Source organism: Onychostruthus taczanowskii, unplaced genomic scaffold (genome assembly GCF_017590055.1).
Source record: "Onychostruthus taczanowskii isolate IOZ18803 unplaced genomic scaffold, ASM1759005v1 scaffold20, whole genome shotgun sequence".
Taxonomy (NCBI): domain Eukaryota; kingdom Metazoa; phylum Chordata; class Aves; order Passeriformes; family Passeridae; genus Onychostruthus; species Onychostruthus taczanowskii.
In genome coordinates, this window is record NW_024499240.1 from 5014950 (window position 1) to 5032852 (window position 17903).

At 44.1% G+C, this 17903-nt stretch overlaps 1 protein-coding gene across 1 annotated transcript in view; it reads left to right on the plus strand.

Moving 5' to 3' along the window:
• MAP3K20 (mitogen-activated protein kinase kinase kinase 20) overlaps positions 1–16053 on the plus strand; it is an 89243-nt gene extending 73190 nt beyond the window's left edge. The window contains exons 16-19 of the mRNA XM_041403785.1: positions 8002–8118; positions 9680–9754; positions 10765–10915; positions 15148–16053. Coding sequence (XP_041259719.1) covers positions 8002–8118; positions 9680–9754; positions 10765–10915; positions 15148–15827 — 1023 coding nt within the window. The 3' untranslated portion in view covers positions 15828–16053. The remainder of the gene's footprint in view (positions 1–8001; positions 8119–9679; positions 9755–10764; positions 10916–15147) is intronic.
• Positions 16054–17903: the final 1850 nt, after the last annotated feature.

The following is a 17903-nucleotide window of genomic DNA, read 5'->3' on the forward strand; positions in this document are numbered from 1 at the left end:
CAGCAATACCACCAGATATAAAAGTGCTGGAGAAGCTGGTCCAGGATCCAGAAACTATTTCAGGGGTGCCAGTTAATTTGGATATGTTTGACTGGTAAGAGCACAGCACCATCTGCGGTGTGAAGACGGTTCCTCAGGGCACAGTTGTCCTCTCCTGGGCACTGCACCATGCCCCATCAGCACAGCCAGCACACCTTTCTTCATCAGCAGGCAGAAACTTAAGGGCCTTAGGAATGGCAGTGCCTTTTAGCAAGGATCCTGCTGGATGTGCTTCAGGACAGCATTTGAATGTTCAGCCTTTTCTGTATGCTGAATGAAACATTGACTTCCCAGTAAACAGCTTTACCAGCCCCATATTTTTTATCTAATTTAAACTGCATCTTGTAGTGGGATTATGTTGGTTTCCACCAGCTGACAGATGCAGTCATTTCATTACAGTTTCCTTCCTTTTTTAGCTGCATCTTTGGAGGCGATAAAAGCTCAGTTGACCTTTGTGCTCTCTGAATGCATCAGGAGTGAGCGTTGCAAAGCTAACCTGGTTTTTAGAGGTTTCTTTTCCAACTCTTGTAGTTCAAGTTATGTGGTTACTTCCATTCACTGCCTTTTCATGACCTTTCTGTACACAGTTCCCAATGAGCTGAAAGGTGATAGATTTAGACCTTCCCCCCACCACCACCACAAATAAAAAAAAAAAAAAAAAAAAAAGCAGGGAACCACCAATTAAGTCCAAGATAGCGAGTAAAACAACAAACCCTGGCAGTTGTGGCTTGAGCTGATTTGCAGGACTGCAGGGGGAATTTTCAATGGCTTTCTCATCCTAGATGGCTCATTAAAATTTCCCAATCAGAGAAAGGTGCCTGAGCTATGTCGGCTCCACACTGATGAATCACCAAACCCCTTGAGAAGGATGCCTTACAGTCTTTTTGCCTTCTATTGATGCATTCTTTAGTTTTGGTCCTCAAAAGGGCAGATTTCACTATGCCATTGAATGTTTTCATTTTTTACCGAGAGTGGCACAATTTGACCTATATCCAAACACAAAGCCTTGAAGTTGGCTCACCATTTCGCCTGATTTTTCCCCACTTACCTCTCTCTCCATTTGACAAGGTAAGGAGCAGAGCCTCTTCAAAGCCATCTGCTAACTGTGTGAACTATTTTCTAGCCTTGAATATCCAAACTGAGATATTTTAATGCTGTTATTTAAATGTGTAGTGGCAAAGGTAATATACTATTGAGGATACTTTAAAGCGACATTGTGACCAGCTTTTCATGTGGAGAAGCCCAGGCCGGCAAAATGCAGGCACTACAAGAAAAAACAGTACTGAAATAGTTGTAACTGGAATGCAGTTTCACAAGTGCTTGAGACCATTTCTGCTGCTTGTTCCTCCCCACCCACCCACTATATCAACGCTCATAAATTCTTTCTTTACTTTCTTAAAAATAAAACAAGAGCCAAGGTATAACATTTGAAATTTCAGTTCTACAATTTTTCAGTCATTTATATTCTCCATGCTCTGTAGGTATTTAACCCACTTCAGTAAGTAAAAATGGAGGAGGAATTGGTTTTATTTAACCCTTCCTTTGCAAAATAACCACAGGTACCTTGACTTTCTAACATGGGGTAATTTGTCCTTATCTCAAAACCTCATCTTCTAAATCCTCCCTCTTTAATTCCATGTCAAAGCACAATGTTTTCAGTACTAAATCCTAATAGTTAGTGCAAGAATCAGAGTAGCTGTGTTCATGTGCTATTTTCATAGATTTGTTCCTATTCTATCAAGTAGTCCCTGAGGGGACACAAAAAATTACCTAATCTGTAAAATAAAACCACAGCCACATTAAAATATTGCCACCACCATTAAGAACAGAATATTGTAGTCTGCTAAGAAGGTAGATCAGTGCAAGTGATCTGAGCTCCTGGTATTTTCTTCCAAAGACTCTTTCCAGGACCATGTATTGTTTTTGCATGAGGTGGAGCTGGTATAACTCCATCATCTCCACTGGGACTGCTCCAGCTGTAGCATCCATGTGTAACTGAAATCAAACTCAAGCCAAGACCTTTAAAAATCCTTGTGTAGGCAGTGCTAGACCAGGGATTCCTATTAGAAATTATTCCGTAGCCCTGAAGAGACATAGACTTTTCAGGTAGGTATTTTGTTCATTTGACTTTCTAGATTTTTTAATCTAAAGATTTTTTTTTTTTTTATATATATCTTGGCCACTGAATTAGCTTGCTGGCTTTCCACACATTATCTCTCACATACTGCAGATTGGTCTGCAGAAGCCCAGACAGGTTCCCGGTGATCTGTAGGCTTGGCATGTGCTGTCCAGCAAAAGCCTGGAAGAGAAGCCTTTGTTCCCAGCAGAACAGTGACCCTGCTGTGCCTTTCTCGAGCTCTTGAGCACCCTTGTTCCCTCAGCTGATGTCCGGCAGAGCTGCAAGTCTCAGAGTGTGAGCAGTCACTCCACGTGCTGCAGTGGGGACATGGTGTCTGCACGGCTCCAGCACGCTGTCCCCACGAGTGGTCCACAGGAAATGCCACTGGAGGACAGTGAAGGAGGGCACCCATGCAGCCCTCAGAGAAGGAACTCCTTTTTCATGCTTCCACCTTTACCATGCCACTGTTGCAAGCAGGCTGCTCATGGGGATGATGCCTGCGACCGCAACACCCCCGTTTGCTTCTGATCACATGGCGGGGGCAGCTTTTGGTAAATGCTGGGGTATCACCGAGGTCTCGCCTTGCCTGCTGCAAGCCCCTGTTCTTGGGGCACACACAGCAGTGCCTGGTATTTACCATTATGTGCCACTCTGTTGTGCACAGAGCTCCAGAGCCCTGGATGTTGAAGAAGGGAGCTGCCAGGGGACAGATATTTTTGGTAGTGCTGGCTGCTCCGCGTTACTGCTAAGGGGCCTCACGCTTCTCCAGGCAAAGCTGCAGCCAGTCACCGCCTGTTGCCTTGCAGGGGAGTAAGGGCTCCAGCTCGGAGGAGGCACCCAGGCAACTGATAACATAAATATATCTTCCTCTTGCTTTGTTTCTGTACATTTTAAGACCATCTCTCTCGCAAGGCCTCCCCTCCGCCCCTCTTTTTTTCTGCCTGCACAGCTGAAACAAAACCAGCGGTGGAGCCACCTTCTCTTGCTGGAGCCTGGCTGGCAGCAGCCTGCCCTGACCTGAGACACCAGCCATTGTTAAGGGTATAACACATTTACATATTTTGCAATAAAACATCAGTTATTTGCATTACTGTGTCAAGTTTTATTTGATTCTTTCACCTAAAAATGACTCATTTTCCTTTCTTGTATTTTAAAAACCAACTACTCTAAGCTTGTTTGAGAATAATCAAAAATTGCCCATTTAGCTAGAAGTCATTTTCTTTTCAAAAGGCAAATGTTATTTAATCTTTCAGCTGTTCATTGTGCCATCATAAATACTTTCTTTTCAGCACAGTTGTGGGGACTGAAATGAGCCCACTAATTGCCTCCCATTTCGACTGACATGTGGTGGTTTAGTGGAAAGAGAACACAGCGGGGAGAAGGAAATAGGAGGCTGAGAAAATGAGAGCTAATTATTTTCACTGCCTCATGTCAGGCTCTGTGTCAGCCTTGTTTTTACAAACTGGAAGGTTTAGCACTAAATAAAACAAACTGGCGTCATGTTTTTATATACTGGCAGTGTCATGGAAGCAGCTGCACATCTCAAAGACAATATAATGCCTGCATTCGCATGGACACCATCTGACAGCCACTGTGAGCCACTGCTAATGAGGATATCACAGTGGTGCCAAGTGAAAGGTGCTGAATTATGTATGATTCTTCATCAGTGCAGCAATAGTCCTGTACATCATTATGAGACATTGTTTTGCTGAAGAGATTAAAACATTCTTAGTTCCAGACCCTGCAACCTATACATGCTACAAGAGGTTATTAATGGAATTTTTAGGGAGAGTTTCTTGTGGATTTCTTTTTGGTTAAAAATATCTCATGGGACAAAGCTGTGGTGGGTCATGACACTATACATATAAAGAAGAGAAGCAAATTAACCATAATTGTGTTATCTTCCTTTAAATCCAGTATAATAAAATATAGTGTAGCAGGGTGATACATAATGATAAATAACCCAAGTGCTGTCACTAGATGTTCAACTCTAATGCCTTTAAAACAGCAGGTTTCAGCAGCAGAGATAGATAATAGCTAAGAATGTAAAGGAGCTTCTGGGGACCTAAATCATCAACATGCTACTACTTTTAGTATCAGCATGGCCAACATTTTTTTTCTTGTTTGTTTCATCCTGCGCTACATCTTACTTTCTTCTAATATCCAGTTATCTGCTACAATGCCATTTCCATTTTTATTTCAATCTTTAAAAAACAAAAAAAAAGTTTATTGCAACCACTGATTTTAAAACGAATCCTTGATTTGGGCCCCCTTGAAAAATGAAGTGCCTCCCTAGCAAAGGTTTTATGGTGTTGTTGCAGGATATGTGTTTGCTGTTTAGATCCTGTGCCTGATCTTTTTCATTTCCCTTTCAGGTTTTTTTTGCAGACATAAACGCATATGGGGTTAAAGGAGTATTGTCACCACAGTAAGCTGGAGACTTAATTTTTAAAGTGTTCTTACTTTCTGTTTCAAAGCTGAGAAGAAGCAGCTCAAATACATGTGTGATTTTCTTTTCTTTTGTACAGTAATTTTCAGAGGCTGTTGATTTATTTGCTTTGTCAAAGTGTTATTTGGAAATGTTTTTGCACAAAGTTTTGCAGGTTGTGCCTTTCAGTTCTGAAACTAGATAATTTTTTAAAACAAAAAGCTGAAATTTTTTTATTTAGATCAAAATCAAGCAGGTAGATATTGGGAGGTATTTTAATGCTTGAATGACAAGATATCCAGGGAAGTCCCTTTGAAGGACTTGTGTAAGCATATCTATCAATGAGACACTTTGAACAAGCCATTTCCAAATTATTTTCCCACATATGCCTGGCACTAAATGTAGTTTTGATCTAAGAAGTCATATGGCTACAGTTCTTCAAAGAACTGAAATTCATATGCCTGGTTTTTCTAGCCAAATTTTTGCTTCAATGGATGAGCATCTCCTATTATAAGAATCTGAAACTCCATTAGAAAACAGGGAAATATGTCCCTTTCTTTCTACAGCACACAAATCTTGCATTATTTACTGTGTGATTGAACAGAATGGTTACTAGGTCTGTAAGACAAGTAACCACCTACAGAGATATTTCCTAAGAGATTCTAAAGTCACCTGCCTGCTGCCTTTTCTATTCCCTTCCTTCCTTCCTTCCTTCCTTCCTTCCTTCCTTCCTTCCTTCCTTCCTTCCTTCCTTCCTTCCCTCCCTCCCTCCCTCCTTCCTCCCCTCTCATCATCCCCTTGCCTCTCACTCTCCTTATCTGCTCATTCTCCCTTTACAGTAATGATTTTCTAATACGACAAAATGAAAACCTTTCCAAATAAAATGAGACAAGTACTTTTGAGGGTATCCTAGTATGGTATCTTGGTATCTGCACAGAGTGGCTGGAGAGGGCTCCAAAGAGGACCAAAGGTTTGGGGACTGGATTTGAGGGACAGGAGAGTGTGTGTGTTTCTGAAGATGCAGTTCAGAGCTGGGGAAGGCAGTGTTTGTGCAGGCCCCAGGCATCCAGCCCTGCATGGGGCAATTTGATCCATGACCGCATGGAGAGGGATCCTGCCTGTGCAGCAGATCTGGCAAGGGGACAGACAGTGGCAGTGCCCACCCCCTGCCAGACCCTGGATGTACATAGCTTTTCTCTAGTGGTGGTTGGTTGATTTATTTTGTTTATTAAAATGAGATTATATTTGTCAGATCTAGTTTGCCGGAAAATGTGAGTGCACAGCACAAAATCCTGAGTCAGGAGGGCATGGGAGCCCTGGCACAAGGAGCAGCTCTAGCTCTCAAGTGCTTGGCACTGCTATTACTCAGAGATGGCAGGAGATGAGCTGAACTAACTGGAGGATAGTACTTTATGTTGATTTTTTTTTTCTTTTCTTGGCTCAGGTGTTTTTGTAGAACTTAGAAATGTCATCAGGCATCTTGTCTCTAACCTCAGGTTTGATTTGCACTAGCATGAATCTCCTGAAAAAAAGTCTGGCAACAAGAACATTGGGGCAGGGAGAGGAGCACAGTTCGAGAGATGAGGAGGAGTCAGAGACAGTTTGCTGTGCTGTTGCTGTTCTGTTTCAAAGCACGTGCCCTCCTCATGTCAGAGCCGGTGCACAGTGCTGAACCTGCCTGGGACAGGACAGGCATTGCCCTGGGTCAGCTCACAAATGTGAAAAACAGGACAGAAAAGAGACATGCAAGGAGATACAGTCTGTGATTAGGAAATGGAGGCACAGGGTGACTTCAGCACCTGAGCAGGTCGCACAGGAAGCCAGTAGCAGAACTGGAAACCGACTTTGGTGCTTCTGAGTCTTGTTTGGTGCCCTGACCACTGAACCGCAGTCCCCATCACTCAAACTCGCACCAAGGCAGTGCGAAAACCAACTCACGTGGCCTCTCTGCTTGTAAAATGTGGAAGCTTTCAAAGCGGACAGATGGACACACAGGGCCAAATGCTGTCATAAACATAATTTCTTGTTGCAAGAAATTATTATATTTTAGTTTTCTTTGAATTTGGAATTGCCAATTCAATGTGTGATGGAAAGCTTTGAGCCTTCTGAGGGCTGAGCTCCTGCGTTACATGTATGAGAGACGCACACACAAACACCACAGATAATCACCTGTGCAAACAGATACTTTTTAGGCTGCTGTATGTTTGTCTGTGCAAATAAGTACTTACACAAGCCCGTGGCCCTAAGTGTCCATCTGTGTCCCCACTGAAAGTTTTGGCATTTTTGGAGCAAAACCAAGGTGAAGACTGCCTTCTGCAAGAGCTGAAGCCCACACCTGCCTTACAGGTGGCATGTGGCTGACACAGACCCCTGAACCCCTGGCACGTCTGGAGGAGTTTCTGTCTTTGTGAAGGGCAGATTCCATCCTTCCTGTATGGAGGTGGAGACACTCTGTTTCAGTGGCAGAGTGGTCCTTCAGGGGACTCAGTTTTGGAGGAGCTATGTGCACTGCACTCATCCCCAGTATCTCAGTGCATGTATTTCATCCCCAAAGCACCTTCCAGGCAGACCAGCAAATGTTGGCTGGTTTGCACCATGGACAGGCAGTCTCTGGTCCCCAGTGGAGGCCTCCCTGGCCACAGACACAAACCCTAGCTCCAGCACTCAGTCCATGTGGGATGTCCTGCAGGATGCTGCCAGTTGTCACTGTTCAGCTAAGGGGATTGTTTAAGGATACCTTTTATTGCTGTGGTTTATTAGACTCACTGTGATTATTTTCTTAGCTGAGCTTTATAATTAATAATGCAGTTGGAGGCAAGCAGAAGTTGAGGATGCTCAGTGCCTCGCTGGGCTCTCAGTATCTGAAATAACTGATCTGTGATAACAAGCTCATCCTTTTGCCCAATATTTGAGTGATTGTCTTGAAGGTGTTGCACAGACTTTGGTCATTTATTCCTGGGTTCACTGGGACAATGTCCTTGTGCCTGGCTGCCAGCTCTGACTGTGGCCCCAGGTGATGGCTCCCATCACTGCCCCATCCCTCCTGCCCTGGGCTGTGCAGAGCTCCCAGGCCACATGCTCCAGCAGGCTGTCTGTCCGGGTGAGGCCGTTCAGGGACACCGCCTCGGAAGACACCCAGATCTGTCAAGGTGGCAGCTGCCTCACAGGGTGGGCTGAGAGAAGAGGGAACAAGAAGACTGAGAGTTTTCCATTATCAACAGTGTACTGCAAACATGTATAAAATATCTATATGTCCCTTAACTTTCTCGCTGGGTTATTTCTTCCCTTCATATATTGAGGATTAGATTTCGGTTGTTTCGGCTTTCAGTTTTGTTTCATTTTGGGTTTTGTTGTTGGGTTTTCTTTTCCTATTTGTATTCTAACAATCCAGCACTCTTTTTTTTATTATTCATAGGATTGTAAATGGAAAATGTACATGGAGATGGACGGGGATGAAATTGCAATAACCTACATAAAAGATGTGACATTCAACACTAACCTACCTGATGTAGAGATTTTAAAGATGACAAAGGTATTTACAGCCTTAAAGCTTCCACGAATTCACAGATCTCAAACAAAGACATTAAAATACCACAGCAGTCGACTTTTGTGCTTGCAGAAGCTCAATCTCTTGACAGCTTTTAAATAAAATGCACATTTTAAATAGAATTGTATCATAATAGGAGTTAGGTATTTTGGTTCTCCTTTAAGCTGACAAGAATGTTTACAATAGACAAATAAGAGAAGGAACTAATTTGTATTTTCTTGTTTTAATTCCATGTTATATCCTCTGAATTTATTACCCCTTTTAATGAAAAGATTGCTTTATTTTTCAAGAGAAGAAACCAATTTAAATGTTCCAGAAACCTCATGCGATTTGTCTGGGGGGGTTTTGTCAGGTTTTTTTCCTCTCTCTTTTTTCTTTTTTTTTTTCCTTTTTTTTTTTTTTTTTTTTGGTGGTTTTAGAACTTTTGTGTGGTTCTAAAACTCTCTCTTTCAAGCACCAGTGGATTGCAAAGACTGAAACCCATCACAGACAGTGCAACACTGAATATCTGCAATTCACTGTCACTGAGCATTTTACCCTGTGTCAGAACCTGCCTGTAAATATTTACCAGTAAGCATTTAGACTGCTTTTCCCTAAGGAACAGAAGTTTTGTTGATGCAGAGGGCATTTATTAGCTATTATTTTAATTGTTTGTTTTTATTAATATGCTCCACTTGATAATAGCAAATTTAACAAAATAAATTTCTAACTGAAAAAATATACAGCTTGATTGCCAATTAGAATGCTGCTCTAATGTGTAGTGGTAAAAACACCCGAACTCTTGAGTGCTTTTATCTGTGAATTTTTGTGGCAGAATTGGGGGGGAAACTTTTAGCCATTTTTTTTCTAAAGGAAAAAATGAAAAGCAGATTGTCAACAGTCAGAATTTTAAGGAAAATGTGATATAGGTGTATTTGCCAAAAAAGATTCTAATATTTAATTAATGCTAACACGATTTTCATGGTTAGTGATTTCTGAAACAACACTTGTAATTTTTTTGTTATTATTATTATTACTAGGGTTTTTTACTGTCATTAGTTTTCTATCTAATTTTAATCTTAGACATTTCAATTTTTCCTTTAAAAAAGGCATGAAGGTAAATAAACTAACAACTAGATACAGTGACATTAACTTTTCACATACTTCAACATTTTTGTATTTGTCAAGAAATATCTTTGAGAATCTCTAGATATTTGTTCTTGCTTTGAGAATCTCTAGATATTTGTTCTTGCTTCCCTCTGTACATCTAGCAGAAGCAAAAATGTACATGCACAAAATTGAAAAAGATTCATGCCCCCTGAAAATATTCCATGTTGTCTCATCTGCTGTGTGTTTTATATGGAAATCTCTTCTCAGTTTCCTTTTGTAAACCAGAAAGTAAATATTTCAAAAATATATTGTCTCACAGAATTTTAAGGAAAGTGTTAATATTAACAATATAGGAATGAATGAAAAGAGGCAAATGTTGTAAATCCCTTTTGGGTGATTTAGAAACAAGTTGGGAGATGAAGAGCACCTTATAAAACTCCCACCATGTTTTTTCCAGCCACCGTTTGTAATGGAGAAATGGATTGTGGGCATAGAAGAGCACCAGTCCGTAGAATGTGTTGTTACGTATGAGGTAAGCTCTAAGAAACAAATAAAATAGTTGATCCAAGACAAAACCTACACAGGAGGTGTGGAAATAACATCCTCTGGTTTTGTTATATCCTATAATCAAGTTCTCAGCAGCCTGTAATTAGTTGTAAAATATAAAGTTCAGAGCAAAAGCTGAATGAAGTTTACAGAGACAGTGGCCTCAGACTGCTGCCTGGGATGTCTCTTCTTCCCAAGGGTGAAAGCTCTTTTTGCTTGAAGTGTAATGGTCAGTGTTGTTTGCATTATTTAAAGAGGCGTTTTTTTCTCTTTTCAGTGATGTGCTAATTAGGAGAGCAGAGAAGCAACAGAAGGAAAAAAAAGAGAAATCAAGAATAAGATAAAACTCAGTTTGATGTGATAGAAATTAGCTTTGTAAAAAAAGTTTGCAGTTACTTACAATACTGATTTTATAAAGGCAAACTCTGTATGTCAGAAGAAGGTTAATAAATGAGATTGCAGCTCTGTCCTGAACAAGCATTCAGGCAGTGATGGAGCAATGGGGAAATCCTGGGCCTTGCTTGCTTTTCTCAGAAGTGAAGTAGTTGTTTTCTTTCAGGCTGAAGTTTCTCACAGGAATCATAGATCCTTAACAGCAAACTGAAGGATACTCCAGGAAAATTTTGTTGGGGGGGTCCCCCTGCAAAAATACCTTCGTCCTACCTCTTTTAACAGAAAGCAGTGCACATTTGATCCTCATTAATAGAACTAGTAAAATGTATTTTTGTGTTTTAGAGGAAGGCCTTCAGATCTTTCCTCCGCAGGGTGCAAGAATTGAAGCAGTTATTCACTACTACATTTTTAGCATAATCACAAGTAGCAGCCAAAATTATCTAGAGTCTAAAAATATTTGAGAACTAGCTAAGTGGTTTTGCAAAACAGGCTCTGTATTGAAACAACTGCTGCCTCCCAGGCCCTAGTGGAAGTTCCCTCATAGGGGAGCTTAGTGTGTTGTTTGTGTTACATCCTCACACTTGTTGTGTCCTTCCTGAGCAGAGTGATGTTAGAGCTCCCAAAAGCACGAGGCACATCCAAGCTATCTGCTGGAGCAAGTTGAAAGCGCAGGATGAGGTTGAGGCAGTGCAGCTCTTGATACAGACCTCACTCCCCAATTCGGAGGGGAATTCACGGAGCAGGTCTGACTCGGGTAAGTCGACACATGTGAACTTTATTGCTGACATGGGCAGGGCATATATGGGGAGAACAGCAAAATGTCAATGCATATCAACCACCCCACTCAGCTTGGTGTCACCTGCAGGTGTGCTGAGGGTGCACTCAATCCCTCTGTAAGTCAGTGATGAAGATAACAAACAGCACTGGTCCAGTATGGACCCCTCAGGGACACCACTTGTCACTGATGTACACCAGGACTCTGAGATGTTGGCCTCTGGATGCAACCATTCAACCAATTCCTTATCCTAACAGTCCACCCATCAAATCTATCTCTGCCCAATTTAGAGAAGGGCATTGCAGAGGATCATGTCAAAGGCTTTTCAGAAGTCCAGATAAATAATGTGTAGCTCTTCCCTTGTCCACTGATGTTAAGATCAGGAGGCATTTTGCTCCCCCAATCCTCATCCTACTGTCCATTGACTTGATAGGTGTGGAAAGAGAGGCTGATATTGAAGATTGAGATGAAGTCTTCTCCCCATCTGTTGTTACCAGTTTTCCAGTGCTGTTTATCAGGGGGATACACCTTCTTTGAACTTCTTCTTTTGTTAACATAGCTGAAACCCTTCTCGTTATTCTTTGCATCCCTTGCCAGGTTCAGTTCCAGCTCTGTTTTGCTGTTTCTCATTACATCCCTACACAACCAAACTTCATGTCTATACTCTTCCCAAGCTACCTGTCCTTGTTTCCACCTCCCGTGCATTTTCTTCTTTCCCCTTACTTTTACCAGCACTTCCCTACTCAGACACATCAGTCTATCACCTTCTTCGCCCAATTTCTTGCTCCTGGAGAGTTCTTGCACTCTATGGAAGACTTCCTTAAAAATCTGTCAGCTCTATTCCACTCCCTTGTCACCAGGGGATCCTTTTAAGTATGTCCTTGAGCTGGAAATCTGTTTTCCTAAAATTCATGAGCCTAACTACCAGACCCACGTCCCTCAGGACTGCAAGCACTACCAATGCATGATCATTGCAGCACAGGCTGCCTCCAGTCTTGATGTCTCTGATTAACTTGCTTACATTGGTGGCCATCAGATCTATTTTTTCCCCTGGCAGAGCTGCCTGTTACCTGTCTCTGAAGGGTAAGGGGGATGCCCAGGCTTGAAGTGTCCACGGTGATAAGCTCACACTCAGCTGGAGTGCTTTGGCCAGCTCTTCCCTCCCACCCTTAGCCACCCAGCACACAGCTTTGCACAGATGTTGTGCTTGGATAAAGGGCACGTCCTGTGAGAGGTGTGTGGGAGCTCTTGCTCTGGCCAATGCTCTTGCAGGGGGACACACATACTGAGGCTCAGAAACAAAAAGTCCCCCGTGGATGATACACTATTTCGACAAGTACAATACTGCCAGCCCGGCAGACACAAGTGCTCCTGACATCCTGCTCTTCTCTGAGGAATTGTGGAAATCTTCCCACAGCATTCTTCTTCCACAGCTCAGCTTGCCCATTTGAGCCAGCCCTGGCTCATCATTGCCTGACTCCTGGAATGGTGTTTGTTATGGCTTCTGGGGCTTAATTTGTTCATTGAGATAAATTTAATAATGCAGTGGGCTCTACAATGCAGTTTTCATTTCCTAATAAATTTATGCTGCTGACAGATTCACACTCACCTCAGTTGACTCTAGCACAGTTCTGTCTTTAAGACCTGCTGTTGTTTTTGTAAAGATGTTTGTTAGCCAGGCTGTTTTTTCTCTTTGAGTTCACAGTAGGGCTGCAGAAATGTTTGGGTTGGGACACCCGAGGGGCAGTACAGGAGCTGGAACAAGACACCAGTGAGCAGAGAAGGAATTTCTCAACATTGTAGAAGAATGGCCCTGTGAATTGAGAAGTGCTGGGTTTGGACTACAAACACGTCTAACACGGGTGTGCTTATTCCTATGCAACTGTGATCTGTTTGCAACACAATTACATTTTATAATGCAAATGAAAACTAGAACACGTCCTAAAATATACATCTTTACTCCAGATTAGCTTTGCAGATAGAGGTTGCCCTGGTTTGGGGTGAGGAGCCCTGCAGCCATACCAAGTGTGGTGTGTATCTTCACAGGTTGGCTCAGCCACTGTAAACCGAAATGGTTGCTTTTTTTTCAGTGAGTGGTGGGAGAGCTTGTCTGTCCCTTTGGCACACTGGAGGAGTTACATGGAAGCACTAATGTTTTGTCAGCAGCCAATTGAATAGGCACTGTTCAAAGGAGGTGGGTTACCAGCCAGCATGAAAGCTGTGCCTCAGCTCTAGCAAACCTTCTGGCCTGTCTTCTTTACCAGACCACCTATCCCAGGTTTAAAAGACCACCAAATCCAAGCTCAAAGGTAAGGGTAATACCTGTCTAATAGGCTAAAATAACTACCTCTGTGGGCTACCACACAGAGCACATAACTCAGTGTACAGAGTTGGTGGCTCAGAGACCACGTGAAGGAGAAGCCCATGAGAGGCATGAGAAGCCCCTTCTCCCAACCCCACAGGGCACACTGGGAGATCCTTGCTGGACAGCTGGATCCTGGACTGGCAACTGCTGTTGGCTGTAAGGAGCAAGGACTGAACAGCCTAAAGGGAGCCCCTTGTTCAGGGAGATCAGCACTAGTCCCATAGCACATGTGATGTCCACCTGAGTGTTGATAACAAATGAAGATCCCAAGTTGAGTCCTGAGCCTGCTGTTTCCAGGTTTATGAGGTCTGTGATTTACATCCACAGCCTTGGTCGGAGGGCATGGGGGGATGGCAGAGGCAATAGTGTCTAGAAGTACGTTTTGGCATGCATGTTTCTTTTGAAATCATGACTTTCAAGGAGGTTAAGAAGCAGAGGAGGCAATTCCCATCTGTCTTTCTGTGAAAGAATGTTCACCTCTAAGTGCAGGTGGAGCTATCTGCTGTGTCAGTGTCATACACACTATGACAGGGAAGACAGTTTCCTTTTGACATACTTGACAATAAGTTGAAGTGATTTAAATCTCTTTGGATTCAAACAAAGTCTGGGGAAAAGAGGAGTGGAAGAGATGATCCATTACATTTTAACAGGAGAAATCCTAATGAGGACAGAGCTGCTATCCAGCTCCCACAAAACTCCCCATGGTCAATGAAGTGTTCCAGTGAGAGGCAGAGAGGGTTATGCTTTCTTGTTGGAATGATATTAGCAATCTTTAAGGACAAATAATTCAAATCTCTCTAGAACAAAATTATTTTAGCTGCTCCCCATGGGTCTTTGGCCAGAGCTGCGGCCTCAGATAAGAGGAATTCCTGTTCTCTGCTCTACCCACAAAGTAGCAAACCAGGCAGCCTTTGCAGTTCAAATGGAAAATTTACAGCTATTGTATTTGCTAAAGGCTTTCATGGAAACCACAGGACTGACTTTCAAAACCACTTCAGTGTGATCTCTGAAAGCTACAACTTTTGTTACAACCCCAGGGCTGTGACAGTAGGTGTAGAGGGAACTGTAATACCCTGAGTTGCTCACAGTTAAGCACTGTCTGAGCCAGCCTGGCTGAAGCCTAATGCCTCACTGGCTTTTCCACGTACAGAGTCAGTTTTCTGCATGAAGCTGGATGCAAAGTAGATTGAATTCTGAATTTGTCGTAGCAACAACAACTAAAGTAGCTCTGGTTTTTATGGTGTGTAGCAGTTTGAGAAGAAATCGGAGCCAGAGGAGGTGAATGTGGCTGCCGCAGCTGGGATTTGCACTGGCTCTGCACTGCTTCCTCTCTGTGCTGGGCTGTGAACAGCACGACTGTGCCAGATGGGAGAGGTGCAGCTGCAAGGCAGTGTTGCAGCAGTGCTGGTACCTTGGGGTGACCTCTGTGTCAGCTCCAGAGGTCTCCAGGCTCTTTTCTAATGAAAGCTGTGGAGAAATCTGCTGAGGTTGCCAAGAGCATCACAGGGCTTTAAAACCAGGTTGGGTTCAAATGACCAGAAGGCACTTGGGGGTGGGAACCCACCTGAACAGCCAGGTGGATGGCTCAGTAACTGTCTTCTAGTCTAAGCTCTGTAATCTGCAGTGGCATCAGAAATATTTGTATCACTTGCTATTTTAAAAGCCCAACATTATGTTCAACCATAACATTGAACATACTCAAATCTAGGACTATGTGCTGCAAGGCTGGGAGGGAAGGGTGGTTTCCGAGAGAAACGCTGGTACCTAACCTCACACCTTCGGTAAACCTGAGAGCGCTTTTCCATCGATTCACAGAAAGCTGACTCTGTTTCCATTCCCTTGCCAGGCACCGACAGTCAGTGGATGCAGACACTGCGCATGCAGCAGCTAGCAAAAGCCATTTCTCTCCAGCACGGCCACCCGCACAGCCCCAGCACGGTCACGCACTACCTGCCCTACCTGCGCAGCCAGGACTCCTACGCCGCTGCCGTCAGGAGGACGCGCGCTCCCGTCGCTCAGCAGCTCACTTCCATCAGCCACTCGAGGAATTCCTCTCCCCTGTCACACAGTTTGATGAGAAACCTTTCCAATCTGCACTTGAACTCAAAAGGCAGCAGCGCCTCCAGCACAGCCTCGGACACCCCTTCGGAGAGGGACAGGCCCGCTGGCCCGGGCAGAGCCGCCTCGCACAGCGCTGCCTCCCGCAGCTCCTCGGGCGGGCGGCGCAGCGGGACCAGCTCCCCGGGGCCCCCGCGGCACTCGGCAAGGCCCAGCAGGACTTCTTTGCCAGCGGCCCCCCCGGCTTCCCAGCACCGCAGGTACCCCCGCGCCCCTCCGCAGCCCTCGGCCATCCCTGGCATGCCCCCACAGGGTGACAGCGAGCCCAGGAGGGGCGAAGGGGAGAGCAGAGCCAGCGAGGGCGGGTGGATAAAGGTGCAGCACGCAAGGAAGCCCCACAGGCAGGCCGCCGGCAAGCCGGGAAAGGAGAGAGCCAGGGGGAGCTGGCGGGGCCGGAGGATGTTCTGAGTGGAATTTGGCCCTTGATTTAACTGAACGTTCAACATAGAGAAGATATGTCTGCTCCTATTTAATTTGCTGCACTGAAGCCGGCACCCACCTGGCTGGGGCCTGCCAGCGGACAGGGAGAGCTGCCACCTCTCCTCCTGTCGCTGTCAGCACCAAGGGATTTAATTTGGTTTTCTCCCCTCTGTTTGGCTGCTCATGTTCTCAGCTGACTGGATATCCACTCATTTGCTTAATATTTCAAAAATAAAATCCATAAGGCACAGCCAGGTGCCACAATGAAAGGCTCTCAGTTTCATCCTTGGGAGAGTTGTGCTGTTACCTCTCTCCTCACCTCACTTTGCTTCTAGATGCTGAGTCCAGCTCTAAGCAGGGTCCTCTCACCCCTTGTCTAGTCTGCTTCTGCCAGGGCTATAGGAATAGGTACATATTTCAGCATAGTCTGAAAAAAAGGGACACAAGAACATTTTTCTTCAGGTCCACTTTAGTAGCTTCACTTCTCCACTTTCAGCTTGCCATCCTTTCTCAGGAATTTCTTACTTTGTTCTCTATTAAAAGCCCCAACATTAGTTACCCAACACCACTGAGCACACTCTGTCACGTACACAGTTGTCTTAATCAGAAGAAGCAGCAAAAACTAGGCTTTATTCTTTTGGGGGAAAAAAAAAAATTAAAATAGAGTGAGAATTAGGCATTGCCTTTATCATAGTTACAACTAATCCCACTGAGGTCTATAATAATATTTATCCCTGTGCAGCTGGTATTTTTTAATTGAATTTTTAAATGTGGCCAGACCGTGTCGCTTTTGTCTTTCAGTATTCAGGTAGTAAAGACAAGGTCAGCAAAGTTCTTATTAATGTGGTCTTTAGCTCTGCTGAGAACAAAGACTCAGCTTAGACTCAGTTGGCGTCAGAAAGTTTCTTCGTGGCCTTTTCACTCCAAGTTGATTTCACACAATTAAAAAGGAGAAAAAAAAAGTTTGGGTTTCACAAGATGCAAGAGAGAAAAAAAGGAAGAAACAGATAAAGGAAGCTGAACCCAAAGCAATGCATGGTACCCTCTGAAAGCCAAGGAACTGTAAATTAGAGATGCCTTTGAACAGGGGGCTGCACACCACCCATCCCTTGCTGGCACACCATGGTGAGCGATGCCGGCAGAGCTGCTGGCATGTCACCTGCTCAGGGTGAGGGGGTGTCACCATAGCCCTGTCACTGCATGTCCTAAAGGACATGTATATTCCCTGCTCCACACAAAGGCCACTCCTGTGGGTACATGCAGCTCTTCTTCCTCTGATTGCCACCAGCCCCAGTGAGGGCTGAGCCCTGGGGTGAGCTTCCAATACCTACCAGAGTGAACTGGGACTCACATTTCATTAAGTCAGGACAGATCCACCAAAACCAATGGAGCAAGACACAAATGACACCAGGTATCAGGATTTGGATTTCTGTCACTCAAGTGCCTTTTCCTCTGACAACAGTTAGGAGCAGAAAAAATATAATCTTTACCTTGAAGTGAATTCAGCTTCATGTGATGCCCTTTGGTAACAAAGTTTGCCATTTTCTTGTGGCTTCAAACTGGCTGAAAGCTAGTTAGTAACCCAGCTTCTGACCCTGGTTTACTGAGCCTGACAACTAACTTGAGGGACATGGACAATCTAGCACTGGGTGTTCCTCTGTCACAAGCAGGGGACTGGGATTTTCTCTAGGTTAGGGACCCTTCCCTGACATTTCTTGTCATGACCAAAATGGGCTGGAAGATACCAACTAATAGTAACAGAGAGTAGCTGCTAGGAATGTGCTTGTGTTACTAAAATTTGGATATGCATCTCAGGAATCATAGTTGGGCCTGCACAAATCCTAAGAAAGTAATTGCAAGAGTTTGGAAAGGCACCTTTCTCTTCTAGGGTGATCAGGATAGTGGTGTAGTTGTACAAGCCTGAGATACTGTGGGCTGGTGGTGGCAGTTCAAGATTTATCAGCTGCCTGTGGTTGTTCATCAAGATGTCCAGCAGGATTCCTCTGCTGTTTGTGAGCTATTTAATGCCGTGCCTAATTTTAATCTGCAATGTACTGTTTGTCC